This window comes from Besnoitia besnoiti, chromosome XI (genome assembly GCF_002563875.1).
Source record: "Besnoitia besnoiti strain Bb-Ger1 chromosome XI, whole genome shotgun sequence".
Classification (NCBI taxonomy): domain Eukaryota; phylum Apicomplexa; class Conoidasida; order Eucoccidiorida; family Sarcocystidae; genus Besnoitia; species Besnoitia besnoiti.
In genome coordinates, this window is record NC_042366.1 from 1,659,659 (window position 1) to 1,678,101 (window position 18,443).

At 57.3% G+C, this 18,443-nt stretch overlaps 2 protein-coding genes across 2 annotated transcripts; one reads left to right on the top strand and one right to left on the bottom strand.

Annotated features, from left to right (window-relative positions):
* Positions 1 to 610: 610 nt before the first annotated feature.
* BESB_021140 (NADH dehydrogenase (NDH2-II)) lies at positions 611 to 6,981 on the bottom strand (the record flags this gene model as incomplete). The annotated part of the gene is made up of 11 exons (XM_029360823.1): positions 611 to 727; positions 1,204 to 1,277; positions 1,608 to 1,769; positions 2,026 to 2,171; positions 2,768 to 3,009; positions 3,571 to 3,768; positions 4,074 to 4,201; positions 4,704 to 4,892; positions 5,454 to 5,547; positions 5,918 to 6,017; positions 6,593 to 6,981. The coding sequence occupies 11 exons, from the start codon at positions 6,979 to 6,981 to the stop codon at positions 611 to 613; spliced, it is 1,839 nt and encodes a 612-aa protein (XP_029216182.1).
* Positions 6,982 to 12,077: 5,096 nt separating this feature from the next.
* Positions 12,078 to 15,011, top strand: BESB_021150 (uncharacterized protein; the record flags this gene model as incomplete). The annotated part of the gene is made up of 2 exons (XM_029360824.1): positions 12,078 to 13,946; positions 14,817 to 15,011. The coding sequence occupies 2 exons, from the start codon at positions 12,078 to 12,080 to the stop codon at positions 15,009 to 15,011; spliced, it is 2,064 nt and encodes a 687-aa protein (XP_029216183.1).
* Positions 15,012 to 18,443: the final 3,432 nt, after the last annotated feature.

Here is an 18,443-nt window from a genome sequence, read left to right on the forward strand (position 1 = left end):
GTGCAGCGCCCACCCGCTTGTGCGAAGTCAAAAGGCATCGGGTCTCTCGTACGTTCGTATGGTAATTGAGGCTCAGGTGAAAACATTCTTCAGTATCTGAATCGATTTCCAGGTTGGAAGGACGAATTATGCACGACTGACTGCCTCCTGCCTATAAAGTGACCACCCGCTTGTGCGAAGTTTAAAAGTCACGGGGCTCGTAGGTTCGTCTGGTAATTGAGGCTCAGGTGAAAACATTCTTCAGTATCTGAATCGATTTCCAGGTTGGAAGGACGAATTATGCACGACTGACTGCCTCCTGCCTATAAAGTGACCACCCGCTTGTGCGAAGTTTAAAAGTCACGGGGCTCGTAGGTTCGTCTGGTAATTGAGGCTCAAATGAAAGCATTCTTTCCGTGAAGCACACGATGCACTACAGAGTGGACGGACGTGCCGTGGAAGCGTCCGATTGAGAGCCAACTCGCGAAGGATGTCGGCTCATCAGCGACACAAGACATCGCACACCACCGACACATGTGAGCAACACGTGTTCGTGCCTGTCGAACAGTCGGTGGTCGAAATTGCCTTTCAGCACACGCGACATGAAGGTATAGTCGAGGGTGTCAGGCCTTTAGTGGTAGTATTCGTGGTCCCGCCCGACATCTCGGCCAGCAAAGAAAGTCTTCAGCCAATCAAAGAGGCATATCGTCCGACTTCTCCACGTGATCTGCATCTGTGTATACACCGCCTGAAGTAAGACATGCACAGAGACAGGACAAAAAACCGGTTCCGGTTTCTTCACCGTGGACGAGAGGTCCACCAGTGGGGTCTATTCTGAACCCACTGCACTTCTTTGCGCGCGTACACCGCTGTGTGGTCAATACAGCGCGTGGAGAGGGTTTTCGACTCCTTCAGTTCCGCGGTTTTAGGGTGGGGTTCAGTAATCTGTGAATGCGTCCAGTGCATCGTCTCGTAGATGCATCTGGACAGCTACACCGTCTAGCTAAGGCGTCTCTAGGATGTTGCGTGCCTACGCGAACTGGTAGCACAGCCTATTTCCTCCGTTGCCCATGGTGCAACTCACTGGAAACGGCAAGCGGAACAACCACGCGTCGACAACTGACAGAGCAAATTCAAAACCTCTACCGCACGCGGGAGGGGGTAGGAGCAGCCGAGCAGCCACGAGGCATGGCATGATACAAGTGATCGAACGAGTTTACTTACCTTCCACAGAGGCAGAGAGAGAAAACCTCCCCTAATGTTGAACTGCGGTAAATGCGCCACCGCTTGACCGCTTCCTGATTAAAAAAAGTACGGAGCCAGCTCGACCTCTGACTCTCCATCCCTCCCCTGCTCGCAACGATCCTTGGGTCATGCATACGAAACGTGAGAGACATTCCACCGAATGTAGCGGCGCGTGCCACATACAAGCATGTAGGCACACGTACAAATGCGCGCACATGTATACAAATATACTTATATATATACTGGGCTTGCGCGTTGACCACTAGATGCAGTTGACCCCCAGCTATATGCAACCACGCGGAAGCGCTCGAATATGCACGCAAGTTCCCTACCGGCAGCCAGAAAGAGAGGAGATCAAAGACGCTCCGTCGAACATGCCTTACCCACGTAAGCGAGCGAGCCACTCCACTTTTCTTGGAACGCAGGTGCCTCAGACTTCTGCTCAGGCAGCGGCCTCTCGTTGAAAATGTTTGCGAGGTAGATGCCCTCTTGCCTTGCATTCTGAGCTGTAGGGGCAGGCGGCCGGTAGGACGCATCGACCTCAGCTGCGCGTACACCGGATGGCACAAGCAGCTTAGATGCTTCGCCACAGGGAATCTACCAGGGCAATTCCATCGTTCCTAGGTCCACAGACTCGCAGGTCACCAGACGAGTCCTTCGTTTCGAAAAAAGCAAGAACGAAGAGAGGAACAGTCTCCACTTTTCTTATACGAACGAGATCGATTTTGATACACAGACGCACATATACAGATACGTATAAATGTCGTGAAAAATGGACTCACGCGTGCGGCAAAGCCTTACCGAGGAAAGCCTTAAATTCATCTGAAGAAAGGTGCTTGTTCGATTCAAGCTTGCTGAAGTCGAATTTGAGCGGGTTCAATTGAGGGAATTGCAAACTCAGGGTCGGAACCTGTCGTTTCAGCCACTCGGGCGTCGTGTCAGCGGCTCTACACATAGAACAAGACGTTCGCACGGCCAGGGGAACTCAATGCCACGTGGAATACCGCATGCACGTCGTCTATCAGCGTCACCCAGCTCGTGAACCACGCGCTGCCGCATGCCGATACAGCACGGGAACTAGTCTTCAACACACCGCTCGTCACCGTACCGTATATTCTTTTTGTCACCAGCTGATTTACGAAGAGGCCAGAGACAACTAAATCTGCTACATATGTACCGTAACTATAACCATGCTGGCACCCAGTGTGCACGCGCCTGCCTACAGGACCCCACCAGCATGTATCGTTGCTCGCGTGTCCTGCATTCTGCAGCGTCCAGGGGAAACCCATCGAGGCTGCCTCTCGCAGAAGCACACCTACATCGTACACCCTTCGGGCGCCGGAACGCACTTGCGTTTGCATGCAGGGATTTTCCACGGCCCGGTAGCTCGCGCTACGTCCCTTTGGACTCTCCTCTCGCCTCTGCACCCCTAGCCTCCAAACCGTTGAATTCAGTCCTCGCCCAACCCTCGTCGTCTGCCCGTCCGCGCTCCGTCCCCGGCCGCTCGCTGTGTCCCTTGCTGCCGTGCCGTCCGCGCGCTTACCCTGCTTGGGCGAGAAGCTCCTGCGCAGCGTCCGCCAGCTTGGGCGGCGCGATCGCAGCGCAGTCGCCGAGCGCGTACACGTTCGGCTGTCCCAGCAAACGCAGCTGCGGATCTACGGGAAGCGCACGCAGCGGCGGCTTTCCAGCGACCTGCGGGTACTGCTGCGCAAGCAGCTTCTTCACCAGGGGCACTTGACCCACGCCGCTGGCCCAGAGGACAAAGCCGTGGAGAAGCTCTTTCGGCTGCAGCTCGAAGAGAGGACACACGAGAACGCGCGCGGTCGAGGGCTACGTCGTGAGAAACGCAGCGCGCGGCGAACTCCGGCCGCGGCGCGCGCCTTGAACGAGAGCGCGAGCCGGCGAAACAGCAGCAGCGCGCGTGGTAGACGTTCTCTGATATCTCTCTGACTTGAACAGCGAAGCGCGTGCCGGCACAGAAAGAGAATCTGAGCAGCTTCGCCTCCCCAACGGACAGAAGAGAAAGAAACACGGAACGCTGTGTGTGCGAGGGCAGACTCCCGTCCAGGGGAGGCAAGAAGGTCGTGCAGGCCGCCCCGCAGAAAAGGTGTGTGTCGCGGATAGTTTCCCGGAATCCACTTCCGCATGCACGCATTGGCCGAACCAGATCCTCATAGCCGCCATGCGGCCGCACAAGCCGCTCACCCTGACAGAGATTCCAGCGGGAGAGGAATGCACCACAGCGGGGTCGCCACATTGCTGAAGTTACAGAAAGCGAAGGAAGCGAAAGCCAAGCGAGGAAAGGCTCGCAGAGCACCTTCCTGGCTCGGCGGAATCGTGGCGTACCTCTTTCGAGGCTCCCGACTCGTTGGAGACGTATTTCACCGAGTCTGCTTCGACTCCGACGACTGTGCTGCGAAGCAGAAGCTTGACATGAAGTTCCTCGGTCAAGGTCTTTTCGGCGAACGCAGAGATATCTGGCGGATAGGTGCCCAGCAGGCGGCTGCCTCCTTCGATCAGGGTGATGCTCACGTGAGGAATAAGCTGGGGCGCACACACACACGCACTCACACACCGCGGCGACACAGCAGTTGGGTCGATAATAGGCCCGCGTCGTGGCCGAAATCCGGCACGGCGACTTGCGTTCCGCGACAGACAAGTCGCAAAGAAACTTGAGTGCCGCGTCGTGTGTGCGGCAGAAACCAAGAAAGCGCCTTTTCAGCGGGGATGGCAAGATATAGCCCGTCCGCTAGCCCCCGCGACTTCTCCCTAGGAGACACAACGGATGTGGCGCGTAGACGCGAAATCCAAATTTTCGTCTTTGGCTTGCCACGGTCCCGGCGCCGCACCTGCGGGAAGTACTTGCTCATATCCTCTTTGATGAAGTCCGCGAATTCTGCCGCGCTCTCCACGCCGGTGGGGCCGCCCCCAACCACGACAAAGTGCAGAAGACGGTCGCGCTCCTTCTCCGATGTCTCTGAAGAACGCGCACGTCAAGGCCACGCAAGGGCGAGTGGTCCTCAGCGGCACTGCGTCCAGCGACACGCAGGCAGACTCGCAGCCGCGTCGCTTTCAGCCCCGCCGCGCGAGTGAGACGGCGAGTCTCTGCCTCGGTCAGTACTGCGTGAAAACTCTACGAAGGTCGACATGCACAGCACGCGTCTCCCCGGCGGCCGCAGGCTTCACTCTCTCCCACGAGAAGCCCGAGGGGCGCGTGTGCGCCTAGGTATTGGGCTGTCCACCTCCGCAAAGCCTAAAATGCTCGACAGACGCGCGAGCCGGCGGGCTCAGGTTGCCCTTCGCCAGGCGTGCACTCGGAAATTCTGTATATCGCAGCGGCGGTGCGCGACGATGATACACATGGACAGAGACCTGAACGTACGCATGGATCACATGGGCCTCGAGCACACAAGCTCGCCGCGGAGGCTTGCGTGTACTGGCCGTCTTGTGTACGGCTGGGCGTTGTGGCTGCGGCTTACGCGGCAGGGCAGCGAGCTCGAAGTTGTTCATGACTTTCTTGCGAATCAACATCGCGTGCTCGACTTCTTTGAGGAAGAAAGCATGCGACGCCACGTCTTTGATGCCGAATGTGTTCGAGTCGGCGCCGACAGCGATGATGAGGTAGTCGTACTTAAGCTTGAAGTGCCCGCCCTGGCGGCTGTCGCACGCTGCGGCAGAAACAGACACGCGTCAAGCAGAGACCAAAAACTATGAAGGAGGCTGGAGCTAGAAGGCTGCGTCGCCGTCGCGCCGTACACGTGCGGAGACGTGTACGTGCAGTTGTCCACGAATACACTGACAGCCGAAGACTTGTAGCAAAGTTGGCGCACAAGGCGACAAAGCTAGCCATGTGAAGTGACGCGTCGGTGCATATTTGCGTCGACGCGGACACCGCAAGATCCGTGAGCACTCGAAGTGGAGACAGGCGGGGGACGCGAGCGAGGAGAAACACGTGCGGCGGGGTGGCGCCGCCGCATACATGCAAGGAATGCTGGCATTTATCTATTTTCACACATTTCCAGAGTCTGCACTCGCCGTTGCTCGGTCGCGAGTGTCTAGAGGCCTGCATTCGCTTGGTTAACGGGAAAGCAACGCTCGGCGACCCCCCTCAAGTTGCCATGTCGCGTGCCGGCGGCAAAGGCGAAGGAGGCGACAGCCGCGTCCGAAAGGCCCGAGTCCAAAGGGAGTACGAAAGGGGCGAGTGGATCTCAGTTACTCGACTGACTTACCGACGATGCGGTTTTCAAAGTCCACATCTGTGCAGTGAGCCTCGTAGAAATCCGCAACCTTGCGGCCGTCTTGGTAGGCCAAGGAACGGATCGGCTGTGGAAGCGCACACGCAGTCGCGACGCGCGCGCATGCATCACACGAAGTCAGGCGTGAAACATGTATGTGTAGGTACAGCGCGCACCGACGGCATGCTCGCACACGCATGCGGGGTTTTAAGAAAGGATCAACCTACGTCTAGGTGCGCCTATACATGTGGAAATGGACTTCCTTCTCGCGCAGGGTGAGCAGGTGCTCCAGACACAGCTGCAAGCCGCGAGGGGAACGCCCGCCGCGGCCGCAGAAAAAAAAAGTGCACCCTTGGCCCCAGGGGGACACGCCGGTCACCTCTGTCTGAATGGAAGCTGGCGAAGAAATTTTTGATATCTTTGAGGCTCGACGCGCACCGGCAGCGCGGGAAACATACCTCAATGCAGGAGAGCGGAGAGAGAGTCCCCGCGCAGACAGAGGGGAGAAGAGGCGTGAAGGTGAAGTAGTTCCGCGGAGAAACCACAGTCACATCGTAACTGCATCCCAGCCACAGACACACAGGCACACGCTCTGGAAGATGCATATGCAAATATATATACATATGTCTATATATTTATATAAATAAATAAAGATATCTACCGACACATGTGTAGCCTGCACGGACAAGACCCACAGGTACGTAGATGCTCGCTAGAGAAGTCCCCCGTGCGCGTGCGGTACGGATCTCTTGGGACCTAGCGGTAGACCTGGATGCAGATGAGTTCACGTAAATGCAGACAGAATAGGAGTGAGGGTGTATACAGACACAACCCACAGGAGACTAGTGTGCCGTTTTAAACAGAAAAAGCGAGGGCCCTTCCACACATACGCATGTATGTATGTATGTATGTATGTATGTATGTATGTATGTATGTATGTATGTATGTATGTATGTATGTATGTATGTATGTATGTATGTATGTATGTATGTATGTATGTATGTATGTATGTATGTATGTATGTATATATGTATATATGTATGTATGCCTGTGTGTAACAGTGTGCCTGAGGAGAGTGGATGAGTGAAGCAATTCCGTGGTGGCGATGGAACCTTACGACGTGCACGTCTCACATATTCGGGTCGAGGCTGCGAAAGAAGTTCACAGAAGCCCATCCGGTTCCAAGCACCACGACGCGCTGGCGAGGCCCGCTGTATGTCGGCTTTAGTCGCATGGGGAGCAGCTTCTTCAGGAGCTGCGAGCTGGTCGAGAAGGCACAACTCTCCACGCCTTCGCGCCGCGCCAGCGGGCTGCCGACCAGCGTTGAGGAGGCGGCGACGCAGGCGCGGCGGGCGAGGCCGCGCGTCGCCGGAGAGCTCAAAAGGACACGCGTCTGGCTGCTCACCGCCGTGGCGAAGGCCGAGGACAGAGACAGGCGCTGGGACTCTGCAGAGACAGAAGCCGCGGCGCTTCGACTCGTCGCCGGCAGCGCCAAACTTGCGGAGGAGGCGAAGAGCGCCATGGCGGTGCGGAGTGGAAACCGCAAGAGAGAGACGGGGTTTCACGGGCTTGGAGGGAGTGCGGAGGCGTGGATTTTTTGGACAGCTAGACAGGCACACGTGTCGCACGTGAATAATCGCGGTCTAGCGTTGGAGCACGTACGCAGGGGCGTGCAGTGACACGCGTACTTAAAGAACGCGGAAGAAAACGCGAGATGGAGCAAAACGATTCGAGTCTCAAGAGTAAAAGACCGCGTCAACACACACGCAGGGTATCCGGACGATGCGAGCTTGGAGTTTGAGCAGGGAGAACAGACAGGAGCGTCCCCAAGGGACTGAGCCGTTTGAAAACCCGAGGCGTGATGCGCGAAAAAAAAGACTAGAGGTGAACGCAGCTCCACGCGCCGATTCAGATCTCCTCGCGTAACCCAGCCGACGTGCTGTGCAGGCTCGCACCGCCTCCAGGGAGTTCTCACACCGGCAGGAGAGTATTTCTCTAAACACGCCTGGGCGTCAACGCGCTCGCACGGCTTTCTTCGCAGCAGATATGCGCCGGCGTACATCAAAGATGGAACGATCTGCCTGGATCGAAGTCCACACGCAGCCAATACGGCCGACTCGCTTGCTCGAAGAAACCTTCGTGGACCTCGGTGGCATGAACCAGCAGCGAAAGCAAGCAAATAGGAAGTATTCGGAAAAAGACGGACAGAGGCGAAACGGCGGAGAGAAGGCAGAGAGAGGATGGCGCGACGGGGAGATGTCCGCGAAGAAGCTCGGGTCCGGGAAACGAGGAGGTGAGGAGTAGAACACGGACAAAGCACAGAGGACGAAACACGCGGGCGTTGATTCTCACGCGAAAAAGCTTTGGCGACAGTGCGAGGAATTCGCGGCGGGACTTCAAAGCATCTGCGTACACCTTCTGCCGCGTTGACCGACAAGAATTGTCGCCGCGCATGCGCCGCAGCCGCCGCGGCGACGGGACTGTGGAGGGTCGAACCCTGCCGTAGGAGTCTCCGCTGTCACCTCGCCCACATAGAAGATTCTGTTGCTCTACATGTAGATGATGCTCATAACCAACCGATGACTGCACCTGCACAACTGCAGCGTCCAAAAGATCCATGTTCACTCGAAATCTGCAAGCGCCCAACGCATCCGTGCACGCGCACGCGGGATTCTCTCACTCTCCCACTGATTGAAGGACTTGACTCTGATGGGCATCCTGGACGTATCGTCACAGCTGACACATCCACATGAGAACTCCTGCAGATGCGCCCGCGGCAGAACACTCCCACAGGAGTTTGTCTCAAGGAGGAACGTGCCCGTGTGTCGTGTCACGGCCCGTGGGCGGCCGAGCGAAACGCCTTCTGTGCGTAGTTCTCCGGTTTACGCGGGGGCGCCAGCTGGACGGTTCAGACACGCATTTGCTGGAGTACAAAGACTAATGCAACGTACGTGCACTTATGCGCCACGAAGGAAATGATCTCCTGTCCCACCCACCCCTTCCGCGCCTGAGAACAGCGAAGCCTCACCCGCGGACGTCGCCTCCCGCCCTCATGCGCTAGAAACAGCTCTCTGTAAGCTCTCGTTGCCCTCTTTGAAAAGTATGAACCTGAAAGTGAGTCAAAAGGTTGGAACAGCGGACTACTCTTCAACATGGACGGCGGACGAAACTACGGACCGGCCGCACACAGGAGAATGAGTGTCGTGACTCCCAGAATGTTGTTTCACATTGGCAGGCAGGCGCCTAATTCCCCGAAGAAAGCGAAACTCAGCCACCGCGTAACAGAGGCCCGGCATTCAACGGCGCGTCGGACTGCGGTCCGCAGCGTACGTTAGTGGAACTACAACTGCATTTAGCTAAAGGCCCTGTAGTTTACCGGTCGTTTCCGTGAATTCCTATGCAGAATAGACGGTATGCTGCCTCGAAAGCTGCTCGAAGAAGTTCAGTGGGCTGGCCTCTACGGCATTTACAGCGCGTAGCTCAGGAGCGTCTCCGGACCGGGTATCCGTAGGGGACCGAAAAGCGTGTCGTGTGGTGCAAGAGCTCGAGACAACAGACCCAAAACGCTGCAGAATCATGTTTGAGGACGAGTCTGTCTGCAGCTGTTGTAGACTGTAAGTCATCAGCGTCGTGCCCCTGCCAGAGTTTCATGTCCCTTTATCCTCGCGATTGGCACCCCGACGTAACTGCTACTGTTCCGCCTGGGAGCGTCCCCCAAAGCGTGGGATCAAAAAGAGTATCGCACCACGCCATGAGGTTTCTAACGGCTCAGAATCGCAGAGACACGCGTGTACGGCATATAAATGCAGAATCATGAACACCTTACGGCACCGTAGACGTTGCCGCCTGGTTCAGTAGGCGCAACGAGGGGAACGCCGCTCTCGAGGTTGTGCCCGGGCGATTTCAGGGTTGAGTAGATTCGAACCCAGGGGCTGAAGCCGCCTATCGAACACTGGCAACACATCCTGCGGGCGGCCCAAACACCGTACGAGTCCTCTCGCAGAGTTCCCCGCACACGGCGTTTGCGCTGCCGCTTCTTTGAACTCGCCTCGCGAAACGCTGGTCTCAGGAGACGCCGGCCGAAGGCGGGCGAATGACCCGGTCTGTTGCGACAGGTGGAGCTGTGCGTGCGCCTCACTGGGAAGAACCGAGCGGATATATGTGAGCAGATAATGATTAGCACATGTGTACCGTGGTGGCTGGCTGCCTGCGCTTCGTCCAGCCTCGCTCATCAGGCAAGGAAAAGCGGAATTCCTCATGCGTACCCAAACCAGAGACAACTAGCCTCAAATTCCCTTGCTCTTCCTCTATTATCAGTGCGGACCTCGCGTACATCAGCACGGTTGTTCGTTTGCGGCCAGGGACGCTTTCGCATATACGCGGCGGCGTTTTGGCTCTTCTTGTTCGGATATGCTTGCCGTTGCCTCGCCTGGAGAGTGCGGCAAGAGACCTTCTCGACTTCGTTGGCAGCATCATATCGAAATTTGCCTCTTGAGCGGACTCGGCAACGTGAGTCCTTACTCTGGGATCACACCCCCAACTAGGAAGCATGCTACCTCTGGTTGTAGGCAGGTGTTTGCACTTTCTCCTCCGATTTGCTTCTCTCTGGGCTGCTGTAGACAAAAACTCAAGGGGGATTACGAGGATACAAACGTGCATCTACGCGTGCAAGCGGATCCACGACTGTGTACCGTGTGGCGTACGCGGATGCCTTAATCATACACGTCATGGTATCTGTCGCGGCCGGCGGTGCGCGGCTGCGCATTATTCTGGCTGAGTGGCTTAACGTGACGTTCCTTTTGTTGTTCCCGCTGGCAACGTACTTTACAGCTTCGCGTGTGTGGCGTGTGAGGGCACGCGCGGCAATTATAGACGGCGAACTGTGTATGCAACGGGAAAGATGCACGCAGCAGGCAGTGTACCGCAGTGCGACCCGTAAGGTGCTTTCCTCTGCATCGGGTGCCGGGGTGCTTTTTTCTCTCCCTTTGCCCGCGGAGCCGGCGAGGCCGTTGCAGGTACGACGTGCTTCCGTTGCGTCTTTCCGCAGGGACTTCATGCAAGATTGGAGAGATTCGGACGGAAACGTTCCTGATTGAAGCGTGTCGGTAACCCAGCCCGGCAGTGCGAGCTCCTTGAAGTTCTTTCGCAGTTCCAGCTCAGCGCTGACCTTCGTCGTGTGTGGGCTGGAGGGCCGCCGTCGAATCCTTCCCGCGAAGCTTTTGCAGCTGTCTCTCCAAAAAACGCATGCTTCCGTGACAAAAGCGAATTCCCTGTGCGTGCTCCCACGCTCTTCCTATCTTCCAGTTTCATGTGCAGTGCAAAGTCGCCCGGTTCCCTTCGGGGAGATGTCCGCGACATCCCTTCGCTGTCTCCAGTCTTGCCCGCAGTCTTCCGCACGTTGCATCTGCAGGCGGCTGGGAACGGAAACGGACTCGCACTCGGTTTTTTTCCCACACGCCTTACCTTTTCATTCAGAAATTGCTTCTCCCTCCCTTCCGCGATCTTTTGCTTTCTTGCCAGAGGAAGCAAAACAAAATGAACCAGGCCGTGGAACCCGCATGGCTGGGGGATCGTTTTTCAAGCGAGACCGATGTTGCCGCGCTTCCGTAACCCCAGGGCTTCCTTTCTAAGAGGAAGCGAGGCTGGATGCATCGATTTCTTTCGCCGTTATTTTACTGTCGGCGTTTGATTTCTCGAGCCTCTGGAAGCACAAAGCTGAGGAGCGACTAATGCAGTTTCCGCCACACCCGACGCAGGCAACATCTGAGGCACCTGGTGACTCTGGAGGACAACACAGCAAACGCCTGTTCTCTTTAGCACCTCCGGAGGCCGCCGAGTCACCTCCAGCACACGCAGAGTCCCATTTGACAGCAGAAAGGTGCTAGGATTTCAATACGCCGTGTCTACCACTTACCGTGCTTTTCAGTGTTTATCCACCTAATTCGCTGGCAAAGTGGCGGGCAGCAGGAGCTGTCGTCTGAGCTTTCATTTGTAAGGCAGGCTTTTTCATTGAAGCCCCTTGCCCGCAGGGCTCACTTCCAGAGGGCAGGTGATTTGTCAGGCTTTAAAATTTGCACAAGATCGTGTTTGTGACCAGCGTGCGTGGTTCTCCTCCGTCCCCCGACCACCCCGCGCTAGCGCGTTCTGCGAAATAGTGGGAGACGACGAGCGACGCTTTTTTTCAAGGTTGAATTCCCCGTTTTCCAGTCCCCGCGTGTCTCAGCCGTGCACGGCTGTGCGAGTTCATTCCCCTTCTTTTTAGTCGCTTCGTTCCTCGTTCCTCCGTTCGCTCCTTCCGGAGGCGCGTTATGCGCCCAATCGCGTAGCTCCTGAACTGCAGTCTTCGCTTTCTGTCCGCGCGCTGCTCTACGAAAAGGCCCCCGCCTCGTTGACTCCCGAGGCGTCGCGTCTTTGCATGTCACTCTCTTCTTTTTGACTAGGTCTTTTTGCATCGAGTGCGTCATTTTTCCTTCGTGTGCAGCGGCTTTCTCTCCTGTTGCGCCTGCGGTTTTTCCTGTTCCTGTTTTGCCCTGTTCGGCGCTCTTTTTTGGGCGATTCTTGGATGGTCGCTTTTCCGCAGATCTTTTTCCAGCGTCGTTCGCTTCGCGTGTCGTCGCCATGGCGGCAACCGAGTTTTCCGGCAGCGCAGATGCGTCTCTGGCCCTTGACGCGCCTTCAACGTACTCTTCTGACGCGTTGGCGGCTGCCTCCAGCCCTGCGGCTGGTCTTTCGGCGCTGTGGCCTATCGGCCTTTGCGTGATTGTTTTCGGCAGCTTCGCAGGGGCGGCCGGCGACATTTTGATTCGCCGTTCTTTTCTGCGCATGCAGGCTTGCCCGTCGATCCGTCACGTGATCCGAGACCGCGGATGGGTATGGGGGATGATTCTGACCGCTGCGATGGATCCACTGAGCACGTTTGTGGCGTTGCTCTTTGCGCCCGCGACGCTCGTGGCGCCGTTCGCCGGCATGCATATATTCTGGGGCTGTCTCTTGGCGGTGGCGTGGCTGAAGGAGCGCATGTTTGTCTTGGACGTGGCGGGCGCGGCGCTGATCATTGCGGGCATCACGCTGATTGTGATTTTTTCGGGGAAGGAGCAGGTGATTGGCACCGTCGCCGCCTTCGGGCACTACCTGCAGTTCCCCGGGGCGATCACGTACATCTGCGTCTTCGTGGTGCTGGCGACCCTCTCCTGTGTATTCTCCTCCGACCACGTCCTCGCGCGAGTCTTGCCGCCGGCGCGACACCCGCGACTCAGCGCCCTCGTCCAGCGCTTCGCAGTCTCCTGCGCCTCGGGGATCGTGGGAGGTGCGACCAATATTGGCGCCAAGGCGCTGGTCGTCGTCTTGACGGAGTTCCTCGCGGCGCCCAAGGCCGCTCTGGCCTCCTGGTCGACCTACGTGATTGCCTTCCTCGCCGCCGCCTTCGGCTTGTTTCAGCTGTACTATCTGAACGCCGCGCTGCACCGCTTCGAGGCATCCTATGTGGTGCCGATGATCAACTCCGTCTTGATCGTCTCCGGGTCAGTGGGCGGCATCCTCGTCCTGCAGGAGCACCCCGACAACTGGACGGCGTTCTTCGGGGGCCTCGCGCTCGTCGTCGCGGGCGTCTTCGTCCTCTCCAGCCGACAGGCCGCAGGCAGCCTCCCCGGGGCAGCCCCCCGCGCCGCGGTCGCCGCAGGCGAACTCGTGCGCCTCGCCAGCTTCATCTCTTTCGGGGACGGCAACCCCGGCCGCGAGGCCTTCGGCGGAGCCAAGCCGGGGGGGGAAGGCGACTCCACGCAGGAGGAGAGCCCAGAGGGCGCGGAGAAGGACGCGTCGCTGGCTGCAGCTGCAGCCAGCGACGCGAAGGAACGCGGGATCGACTCCGGGCAGCGGAGCTCGACCCTCGACACCGAGGCCGCAGACATGTGCGATGAAATCGACAGCAAATTCGGCGGCGTTAGAGGAGGAGAGACGCCGCCACTCAGCGTCTGTGGAGAGAGGAAGCAAGTCGACGGACGGGGGCCTCGCGGGAAAGCACTGCCCGCGGCGCCGAGCAGCGCGGACATCGAGGCTGCGGCTTCAGAAAGGGGGGGGGTCGAGGAAGACGAAGAAAAGGGATTCAGCCCGCGTGAGGGCAAGAGACTTGACAGCGAAGAGACACCCGTTGCCGCGGCGCTCTGCAGAGAGCAGCCCCTCGTTCGAGTGGCCGTCGCGGCCTCGTCATCAGAAGACGAATGCGCTGAGGAAGGCAGGCGAGAGTCCGCCGCGCGAGACGCATGCGGCCTTCGGGAAGGCGAAAAGCTGACAGACAACCGACGCTACATCATCTTTCCGCGCGCGTGTCTTCGAGCACTGCCGCGGTCAAGACTCGCTGCGGTTGGGCAGAATGGGAGTGAAGCGGAGGAAGTGGTGACTCAAGCCGCTGAGGCGCCGCGACACTCCAGCGAGCGGAAGTCCCGCCCCGAGAAATTCTGCAGAGTCCGCGCGCCGGCGTCGCCCCTTATGGTGAGTTGCCCTAGAGGCTCAGCAAAGTATCGAAGGCAGTCGCTGACGGCGAGCGACAGCGACGAGGCGGCCGCGCCTCCGCCAATCGCCTGCGCGGCTTCTTGGAGTTTCCCTGCCCGTGTCCGAGAAAGCGATCAGGAGGAAAGAGCGCAAACAGATTCTTCTGACGACGGACGAAGGTGTCTCTCGCTGTCCACGACCGTGCGGCGGCCATTGGAGACTTCCCGGCATGTCCGCATGGAACCGCCTCTGCGCGGCGAACCAGGCGGGCTCGCGGGGCTGCCGGATGAACGCGAGAGCGGCGCATGCGGTGTGCACGTTTCACATGCCAACAGAGACGCGAGCGAGGACCCAACCGCCGCTTTCGGGAGGGGATCACGCCTTTCAGCCGTTGCCAGACCAAGCCGTTCTAACGGCGACGAGGCACCTGCGCCGTGGATAACTTGCGAAAATGAAAGTTACGCATTAAGAAATGGGACGCCGATCTTCGGGTCTGCAGGGTAGGCAGAGTCACATTGTACACAGGAGTGAGATGCGAGTCTTCAGCTCGTGCGTTTCAGGTCTAACTCGCATGTCATCAATGCCTTTCCTCGAGTCAAGTGCAAAACCATGCATGCAGGGGGATAGCGGGTCCTGCTGCGGCTGTCACGGAGAGCTCTTCGTGGAATTCGATGCCAATCGACGTCTGTGGAGATGCGGTTATTTTAGATGGGGAAATTGAACTCAGGGAAACTGACCCTGACACGGGTGTTCGATAAGGACGCCTGCAACGCTTTGAGGCGGCAGTTCCACAGAAAGCGCCAGGCAAAGTTGGGCTTTGGAGTTTTTCCGCTGTGTCGATGCCTGCTGTTCTGCCTGCATGCTCTGTAGCGACCTCGCCGGAGCCATTTCCGGCACACCCTCTCCACAATTCGCGGAGGCGCGCAAGCTCTTTTGGAGAGAGAAAAAGCGATGTGCGCCGCGCGTCATATTGGCTGCTTCGGCGGAGACGCCGGCGGCGTTCCGCACTCGCTGTTGCGTCGGGGGGGGAGGGGTGCTCTGACGGGCGAGGAACCTAGTCCTTAGCTAATCGGGCCTTGTCGTTCTCCGTTGTGTGGTGACCAGTTGTAGATCGCACGAAGCACAGGGTGGCAAATGTCCATGTTTTTTAGACCTTCCGGCGGAGTGGAGCGTCGCATGTACGCGGGGACGCTTCAGGGACGTAATGAGGAGGGATTCGCGAAGCGGTTGAAAGACGCGTTTCTTTCATATGCGCTTTTTGCATAAAGGGAAAATGTTCGCTGTCCCCCTGCCACGGCTGAGTGTCGAATAGAGAGGAGACGTGCGCCTAGGGGATAGTTGAGCGCGAAGTCGATGCGGAGAAAGGCTTTTTTCAAACGTCTCAGGCAGACGTCACTTTATCCCGCAACTCGCTCCTTCGGTAGCGGACTCGCTGCTGGCGGCTGTGTGCAACTCGACGCGAGTCTTTACGCGGAGCCGAGGGGCGGTAACGGGCCTGCGGGGGCCCGTGTCAGAAAGGGTACCGTTTTAGATTTTGTTTCTGTCCGCATGTGTGCTGAGTCAATTAGGTTTTGCGCGTCCATCCGCGTTCAGATTTATATATATATATATATATATATATACATGTTTCCGTGTATATATATTTGGATTGCCACTTGTCTTTCTTTAGAAGATGAGGGGGGCTGTAGAGCGAAACGGGAAATGGGGGTGAGGAATCTGCGATTTGTGGGCGAAGGCGGTTGCCATCGAGGGAGAAGGATCTCAAGATGATGCCCGAAGGCGGCACGAAGAGGTGGAGGGCGTCTTGCGCCACGTTGTCGCGCTCGGGGGCTGGATTGCACGCCGCCACATGGATTTTCCGTGTTTTCCATCAGTTCGTGCTCTGAGGGCAGCTTCGTCGAACACAGGCGAAGCTGAATTAGTGAATCAGGTCGCATGTCGGGTTTCGCCTGATGCCAGTGCGCGCATGCACGAGTGTCGCCAACGCACCGCAGTGAGCGGACGGGACCCTCATGGATCGCATCATTGGAGGGCTATCAGTTTTTCCGCTTCAGGTTCATCGCTACACTAGTCTATCTAGAACGTTTATCGCTTCTGGTAGGCAAAGGGAGGGCGCTCTCTGAGTCTACTCGCTGTCTCGCTTTTTCTTCTGTTTTTTCGCTGCGTCGGGGATTCAGATAAAGTGGGTTTCGCGCATACGCGCTACTTTCCTCATTTGGCATTGGATTAGCGAGACGGTGGGAACCTGCGGGTTCAGACTGACTCTTATCCGAGAGCGCCGCGCCGGCGCATCGTTACGGCGGTCATGCCAGTCAAGAGACCTCGCGTCGCGGGGGCGCCGAACGGAGTCAAGACTAGCACAACTGGCGATTTTTGTATGTCGCCTTGAGCGCACGCAAAAGCAGCCAGCTACCCTGGAACAGTTCTTACAGTGAACTCGTGTGCACTAGGCTTCACGGTGGACTACCATAGGTTGCAGCGCAGTTAACTGAGGCGGCAAGCGACCCGTGAGCGAGGCCGACGAACGGGGAGAGCAGGGAAGTGCGCCTGCGGACACACTCCACCGACGTGCATGCAGCAGCGACTTCCCTAGCCCGATCCCACATACACATGTTCAATCAGACCTCCGGGGCGACTACGCCCCAACGAGGAAGTGGCATGGAGACTGACACACACCTCAAGATTGTGCCCAGATTCCTGGAGCGGAACGATAGGGAATGAGGCAGACGATCGGGAGAGCTACGCATTCCAGTTAACAACCCCCCTATCTCAGCATCTGGGACGGATCCAGGCAGAGCTGGCGGGTTCTGACGTAAACCTAACGGTCGCGGCTTTTTGCATCGGCCACTCTGAACCGGCGAATCGCCCTAGACGGCAGTCAGTGCTTCACGATGCTTTCGTCATGAACCAACGACCCCGCCGTGTGTGACTCCCGGGAAGGCCCTGACGCGTACAAACGGTACAGGAGCGCTGCCAGTGAAGACATAGGCGGACTAGTCCACGTTTGTGAAGAAATGCAAGAATCGGCCTGCATCAGAGGCTGTTGGTTTAGACCAGCGTTTCTGTAAATCAGATGACCTATTAATGAGAAAACACAACAGGTACCCACGCACTGACCTGTAAATAGATGAGCTTTGCTGAAGCCCTTGAGTCTCCCGTTGCTGCCGACCATCCAGGCCCGGATACGTGTGAAGTTTACTCTGAGTTCAGCTGGCTACATGCAGGAGGCTGCCTATTCTTGCACCAAGATTCCAAAGTATCCAGTGTACCTATTCACTGCCAGGTCTTTCTCCGAATGGGAAAGACACACACACACACCCTTTGGGACCAATGACCTGCTTTGGGATGTAGAACACCTTTTCAGGTAAACAAAGCGCCAGCAGAAGCGAACTATGAGAGCCTTACGTTGCAGTGTGTCCTCAAGTTCATGGAGCGTACGACCCGCCTCGAGCCAGTGACCGGGGGCTACGCTGTCGGGCATCTACCGCATCTTACTCCGGCGCTGATCTGAACAGCTCGGATCGTCGTGATGACTTCGTCTCTAACATGTCTCTCTGAACTGGGAAAAATCTCGCCTGTCAGGTGTGAGCATGCGACACGATTTCCTACGCCCCGGAACAATTCAAAAAACCATGTTCAAACCCACCAAGCTTTCACGGTGCGACTTAAGAGCTGCCCTTTCTACCCAGTCTAGGTCGTTCGCGTGCAGTTCTCCTCTCACCTGGCAACCGGCACTGTCAGCCTCCGATTGCCCACGCCCGGTCCCCGCTGGAAAGGACTTCTTTCCTACGCGCTACAGGATCAGTCAGGCCAGAGAGATCTCAGCCATAAAAACTGCTCAAGGATGGCTGGGAACTGCTACTGCTCGCCTGTCCTCGTATGTGGTCTGCTTGGGACGCTTGCCGCTTCGACGTCCCGAATTATCAGCCACTACGGGTTTGGTAACCCGCGCACGGGTTGAATGAGGCATGGCGTTACGTTGGCAATACTGGCTTTGTCCGTCCGATTTTATCCGCAAGTTCGTTCGCATGCGTCGTGGTCTCCATAGTATTTTGCAAGGCAGTTCCGCTGTGTATTCAGAGCGTACTCAGTTCTTTACCCGTTTGAAGAGCTCTTCCTGTATTCGTTCACCTTTGTCTCTTCGGTGGCATGCGATACAGACTCCGCGGGTCTGCATTTCGCCGCGTCGGGAGTTGATCTTTCTTCTGCGTCCTCTCGTTTCACGAACCATCGACCAAAGATTTTGCTAGGGAGTGCCAGGTCCCTTGTTTCTGCAGTTTTCCACAGCCTTCTTCTCCAGTGAACCCCGTCGAGTCTGCTTGACAGGTTATCCAGCTAGGCGCGCAGCCGCGCAAGTAAGCTCTCTGTTTCGAGCACTTGCCGTTTTTTATATTATCCGGTACCTCACGCTTCCTGTGTTTTTCCGCCATTTCTGCACTCTGTCGTTTTCGCTGGAGTGCTTTCTCTTCTTCTTTTCTCTGCATCTCGCTTCCCAGT